The sequence below is a fragment of the Helianthus annuus genome, chromosome 15 (assembly GCF_002127325.2).
Source record: "Helianthus annuus cultivar XRQ/B chromosome 15, HanXRQr2.0-SUNRISE, whole genome shotgun sequence".
Taxonomy (NCBI): domain Eukaryota; kingdom Viridiplantae; phylum Streptophyta; class Magnoliopsida; order Asterales; family Asteraceae; genus Helianthus; species Helianthus annuus.
In genome coordinates this window covers 18,440,781-18,447,762 of record NC_035447.2, presented here as the reverse complement: position 1 = coordinate 18,447,762, position 6,982 = coordinate 18,440,781, and the positions used below count along the sequence as shown (strand labels likewise).

General features: G+C 35.0%; 1 protein-coding gene across 1 annotated transcript; it reads left to right on the top strand.

Moving 5' to 3' along the window:
- Window positions 1-1,189: 1,189 nt before the first annotated feature.
- On the top strand, window positions 1,190-2,052 carry LOC110934632. The gene is made up of 2 exons (XM_022177537.1): window positions 1,190-1,540; window positions 1,717-2,052. Exons 1-2 carry the CDS (start codon window positions 1,190-1,192, stop codon window positions 1,957-1,959), a joined length of 594 nt encoding a protein of 197 aa, XP_022033229.1. The 3' UTR covers window positions 1,960-2,052.
- The last annotated feature ends 4,930 nt before the right edge of the window (window positions 2,053-6,982 follow it).

Below are 6,982 nucleotides of genomic sequence, written 5' to 3'. Positions count from 1 at the left end.
GCGCGGTTGTATGTTGCGGCCAGTAGGGTGGCCTGTTGGTCATACCAGGCATGGGGGTCCATGTTCGGGGGGATCACAGATGCGTATTGTGATAAGTCATGTCCGAACGTTAGGGATGGACCCCGTTGCGTTGATGTGCCATGTGTCCGGGTTGCGATGTTGAGGGATTGACCCCTACCGGATTTAGATTTGTGGGATTTTGGTTATCCCCAGTATTGTTTTGGTGATCAGTCATGATTTTGAGAGAGGAAAAAGGATGATCGAAAAAGTGCTAAGAGTAGCGGTGGGCGCCAATGATGAAACAATGGTTAACCGGGCAGGGTTAACTCACTGGTCTCGTCAAGAAGGGTTAATCCCTTCCTCTCGAGGATCGCTGGCTGGATCACCGGTGGGTTGATCTCCTGCACAAGGAAACAAACCGTGACTCGTAACAAGGAGGATGGGGTGGGGGGTGCTCCTTGTTACCACTCTCCGGCGTGAGAATCAGTAGTTTGCTTGGGAAGCAAAGTAAGATAGTAGTAGTAGTGAGAGAGTTGTGAAGAGATACCTCAAACCTGGTTTGGGGTTGGTATTTATAGCCGAGGAGTGAAGGAGGAGGTGGAAGGATAGACTGAAGGCATGCTGCACCTTTGCAGGTGTGTCAGACATGTCGGCCGGGGAGACGACGCCACGTCAGTCTGTCGCTTACGTAGACCTGACAGGTGACTGCCATTGGTTCCACTTGCACCGTGGTGTCAGTCCCACTTGTTGAGCGTATAGGATGCGGTGCTAGCCGCATCGCTGCCTGCGGTAACATCTGATGTTATCGCGTCTCTTGCTTGTGATCAAGAAATACGCGAGATGCGGTGTTGGCCGCATCATCGCCTGTGGTGACTGTTGCTGTTATCCAGCTTCCTTATATTGATAGAAGTGTTCACTGGACGCGGTGCGAGGCCGCATCGCTGTGAATACTTCCGTTTTCATAAATCAGATGTGATGCTATGTCGCATCACTCTACCGTTCTCATGTTCCATGTAAGTCCTCCTTCATCACTAGATAGATTGGATTCAACCCTTGTGTCGACGCGTTCTCGCATGGGCACAAGTAGGTTGTTAGCTGGTGGGGGTTTTGATAAGGGTAATGGTCACTCGCGGTCGATGCTGACGCGAGATCTGGGACCATACCCCTTCACATTCTTTGCAGATTTGCTATGGGCACCTACCATTGGTATGGAGATATATTGAAAACACATGTAAAAACCCAGTTCTTGTCACCAGGAATCACATACACGGTGAACCTTGTGTTCAAGTTTCAGGAGAACCCGAACCGAGAGTATAAGAGTTTTGAACCTATTTTAGTTAAATACAAATTAGAAGGCGAGGGAGAGAGAAAGGGTTCAATTTCATACCTTGCATATGAGAGAGAAGATGGATGGTGGGCATGTGAATTGTATCAGTTAACTTGTGACTACAAAATTGTTCATTTTCAGATTTTGTTTGAGGGCTTCCATAATTATTCTGACATATTAGTAGAAGGCATTGAATTTCAGCCCTTGGAGAACGTAAGTTTACCAATTAAAATTTGATTATTCATGTACATCATTAATTAATTAATTAATTAATATCTTTTAGTTTTCTTTTACTGTCCAGCTGTCACAATCACATTACTTATTTTCAATGTAAGAAAACCCATATTAGTGACTAACTCAAAGTCTGATATGGTTATGTTGTTCTACAGGTGGAACATGTAGATGACAAGCAACCCATATCACATTCAGATTCAGATGCAAATTGGGAAGAAAAATTGCCAACTAATTATGAAGACATAATGAAGTTGTCGAAAAAGGGGATTTTTGATTATTTTCCATGGACAGCGAACAAGAAGAAGAAGAAAGCATACTCAATTCTTTGCAAAGGGTTCTTAACTAATGATGGCATGATGGTAAGTTTGATAGCAACAATTTCATACTTCCATTACTGAATTGCAAATCCATTTATCTTTATGTATTGAATTATATATGAACATGGTTCCACCAGAGGGGAAAATTATATATTGAATTGCTAAACATATCTATACACTCGTTGCGTGATCGTGGTTTTCTCTTGACAAAAATGGGAAGAAATGTCATATGCTTTCAGCAATAGCAGCTCTCATATGGAGTCGGAATGAAAAAGTTTATTAGCCTTACCTGAATCAAGGTTCTTTAATATCCCTTGTCAGATTTCTTATATTTTACATGTAATATGATTTTCTAACATCTCTCATATTTGGAAAAGCCTTTCAATTGGGGGATGATGACGATTTTTTTATAAAAACTAATGTCCAGTCCCAACTAGTATCATCTGTCCCAACTAGTATCATCTGAAACAACATATGCATGTTACCTTGTCAACAAATTACCAGAAGACCAATCTGGTTTTGAGGCGCCTGTTAAAGTGAAAGACAAACAATGTGATTCAGGAGATAAATTTTGGTATATTTATTTAAAAGGTACTCCTCAAACCCCAGTTGTTAGACCAAAGGCTGGTCAAAACACCCACAACCCACTCAATAGGCCGAAAATAAGAGGCCTTCCAAAACAAAGGAACGATGGATGGATTGAAGTGCAAATTTGGGAATTCCAAGCTGCCACTACAGTCAACATGGATCTTACGTTGAGACTTGATGATATTAGGAAGAATTTTAGTTGGTTTATTATTGAAGGCATTGAGTACCCATTTAGATTTTTTTTTCAATAATGGACATGAATTAATCGTAAACACAAAATTTGTTTTTTTTTTTAGTTTTTTCTATATGAGTGGGAGTACATTTGCATTCCTATTTCCTTGAAATAAGTCTTTAATGATGTTGTGTCATACAAAAAAAAAGGATATACAATACAAATAATAATAATAATAATAATAATAATAATAATAATAATAATAATAATAATAATAATAATAATAATAACAACAAATAATGCAGTTTTAACAATTAAAAAAACCGAGTGGGTTATAAATACAATATAATGTCTTTTGGAGTTCTATTATGATTTCTAATAGAGTAAATTACTGTTTTGGCCTCTATGGTTTAGTCAGTTTAACCATTTCAGTCCAAAAATAAATATTTTAACATATCAGACCCCGAGTTGCATTTTATAATGGTTTTGGTCCCTAACACGAACTTTGTTACTTTTTTACAGTTAAGTGTAACGGTAATTAGGTCATTCTATACCTTGTTAATGCAATTACTCAAGTTTTTTTTATTATTTCGTTATTTAACGATTATTATTAACAGAATACGATTTGAACATACAAATAAATATGTATTTTCATTAACCATTTGTAAAATAAAAGTCGTTTTAAAAAATATTTTTTTTGTTTACATTTTGTTTAAACCATCTATCATTTTTAAAATTGTTCATTTTTAAACCATTTGTTTTTTAAAATCGTTCTTTTTAAATTCATTTGTCTTTTAAAATTTTTTAAACACTTCATTTCATACCATTCTTTTTAAAATCATTTATTTTTAAAGATTTTTAAACAACTTACTTTGTAATTTTTTAACCTTTCGTTTATTAAATTCGTGCGTTTTTAGTACCTTACACTTATTAACTTATTTTTTAAGGTTTTGTTTTATTATAAACCTCCTTTTTTTAATCTTCATTTATTAAACCACTCGTTCGGTTAAAATGTTTTTGTTTAAAATCGATTGTTATTATCGTTATGAAGTTCTTTTTCCCTAACAACTATAAGTAAACTTAATACAAAGTTTCAAAAATGACGGATTTCAAAAACGGTTCTAAAAGGAACAGTTTAAAAAGAAATGCTTTTAAAAATGGGTTATTGGATTTTATCACTCCTAACTATTGGGTATTGGCAGCTGCCACTCCCAACTTTCACTTTGACTCCCATCAATCCCAACTTAACATTTGTGTGTTGTGTCACTCCGGTTGAGTGGATTTTGGCTCCCCTTTTGTCTTTTAGGAGCAAATTCATTTGCAGTCATTAGTAATTCACAAAGGGTTAGCCTAATATCACCAATAACACAAGTCAAACACTAAGAAATGTTCACCTGTGGAGTGACATCACACAAAGTGTTAAGTTGGGCGTGGTGGGAGTCAAAGTGATAGTTGAGAGTAGCAGCGGCCAATATCCAATAGTTGGGAGTGATAAAATACAATAACTCTTTAAAAATTAACGACTTACAAAAACGAATTGTTTAAAAAGTTAAAAAAAATGATTTTCAAAAGAAATTTATAAAATGAATCTTTTAGAAAAACTTTAAAAGACAAACAACATTAAAAAGAACGAATTTAATAAACAAGTGGATTAAAAATTAATAATTTTAAAATCGATAGACGATTTAAAAAAAGGGTTAAAAAACAAACAATTAAAAAACGACGTTTATAAAAACAAACGCTTAATGAAAATACATATTTATCTATATATATAAAACATATTTTGTTAAATAATAATCGTGAAAATAACGAAAAAATAAAAAAAACTTGAGTAATTGCACTAATAATCTCTTAAATATTAAATGAACTTTGTAATTATCAAAAACATCCCCTAAGGTATATAATTACCTAATTACCCTTACACTTAACTACAAAAAAGTACAAAGTTAGTGTGAGGGGCCAAAACTGTTATAAAATGCAACCTCAGGGTCAGATATGTTAAAAGATTTTTTTAGGCTAAAAGGGTTAAACTAACTAAACCAAAGGGGCCAAAACAGTAATTTTTCTCTTTCTAATAACTAAACTGAAAGCATAGTTATCTCTGTAATTGGCCAGTCTTTTAATTAATAGAATGTTGTTAACTTGATCTGGACATTCTACCACATAAGTTACTCCATAAATCCAAAAAAGACTATATATATTTCTTTCACTTTTGAATGTAAAATACTAAAATGTAAACAGATTTTCTTGTAAATTTAAAAAGAATTTAGTCCGGACAAGGATCAGAGCACTAGAAACAGGAAAAGAATAAAGTAAAGATATAATGAAACACATGACTTTTGTGGTCATATCCAAATTAGCAAAGGATATTTGTCAAAGTGAAGTATTAGCAAGTGAGTCATTCTCCAAGACCCTCGTCCGATCCCCATGACGATATATCCGGAAGATATGGATGAGTCATGTCAAATATATGACCGTCATCATAGACTTCTTTGCGAATAGGAGAGAGACTGATGCCCTGGTTTAGTTCGCAGGGTGTTTCTGCGGATATAAAAGAGGTTGTGGAAATAGAGTATCTGAAGAGCATGATTGTAACAAGTATGATTGTTGTAACAATTGATTAGAAAGCTCAAGCAAGACGAGAGAGAGAGGATCATTCTTCTCCTCGAATGTATCAACCGTTTAAAATTGCATACAGACCATCCAACTATGACAAAAATACATGCAAGCCCCTATTCATGTTAAGTTGTAAAATAGATGTTCTGCCATGGATTTTTAGTTTTTTTTTACTAGGCTTGTATTAAATTTTAAATCTAATTAAAGCAAAGAAAAACCGATAGTATAAAATTAAAATTAATTATTATAAAACCTTTTTTTATATTCCTAAGAGTATAAGTCAGTCCTTTGAGATATCGTTCCCTAATTAAAAAAACGTGTTTTCATTTTCTTGTTTATTCTTGTGATCTCTTGGTAACTCTATTAATCTCCAAGTGTTATTCTTGTTTATTGAGTCTAACTCAGCCTTCATTGCTTAAATCCATTTGCTATCAATGTATACTTCCTTGTAATTCCTTGTTTCTTCTTTAGCAAGTAGTAATTCATGTGGAATTACTTGGGTTTCCCCATACTTTGTATAATTAATCTGATGAAACATAAACTTATCTATAATTGTCATTTTAGTCCCTGAGTTTTGACCAAATTGTCATGTTAGTCCAAATAGTTTTTTTCTTGCCATTTTAGTTCAGTTAGTTTTGTTTTATGCCATTTTAGTCCCTAAATTTTGTCATTTTTTTACAATTTTCATCGACCACCACCACCTCCCACCACCCACCCCATCACAACCTTCTATAATCGCCACCACCTGCCTGCACCGTCACAAACCACCCACCCCCACCACCATCACCACCATCACCACCCACCATTTCCACCACCACCGGCCACTTTTCCGCCACCCACATCATCAACCAACACCACCACCATCATCGTAAAACAAAAACCACCGTCATCATCTTCACTATAAACTGGCACAATATCATCCCCATACCATCGCACCTGTAAAAAAAGTAAGAAAAATGTGGTTTGACCAAATTTCACCTAAGTTAACTAAATTTTTTCAATGGAGTTAGTGGGTTCGATGAAAATGGCAAAAAATGGCGAAAGTCAGGGACTAAAATAGCAGAAAACAAAACTATTTGGACTAAAATGACAAGAAAAAAACTATTTGGACTAAAGTGGCAATTTTGGTCAAACCTCAAGGACTAAAATGGCAATTTACTCATAAATTAGTTACATAATAAACTCTTGTAGTTCAGATGTGTAGGGATTAGTATTTCATTCATGTCACACCCCAAAAACGTCGCAGCGGAAATACAAACGTGGCGGTGACGGAGGTCGGTACCCGTAAATATCTTGGTAGATGATGCAATGTTTATTTTGGACATACAACTTATTTAAAACATGAGTTTAGATTTTAAATTTTAAACATAATCCACAACCACAACATAGTTGTCTTGATCCTTATGGATCCAAATACTCACGGTCCCAAATTAGTTTCAAAAGTTGTCCAAAAGGCGACAAGCATCACTACCACAAGATATGCCAAAATCCCGAAGCCGAACTCATGTACCTGAAGAACACGTAAAAATCAAGTGTCAACACAAAGGAAGGTGAGTTCACATATTCAAATTGGTAACAATTTGTTTAAGGAAAACTTTCTTACTATGAATTTTAATAGTAAAACATCCATATATAGTTAAGAAAGTAAATTTTATTTCCTTTGTCAAAATCCAAGGTTCAGCTATCGTGAGCGATTTATGGAAAACCTCCGGTAAGCTCATTTTCCCA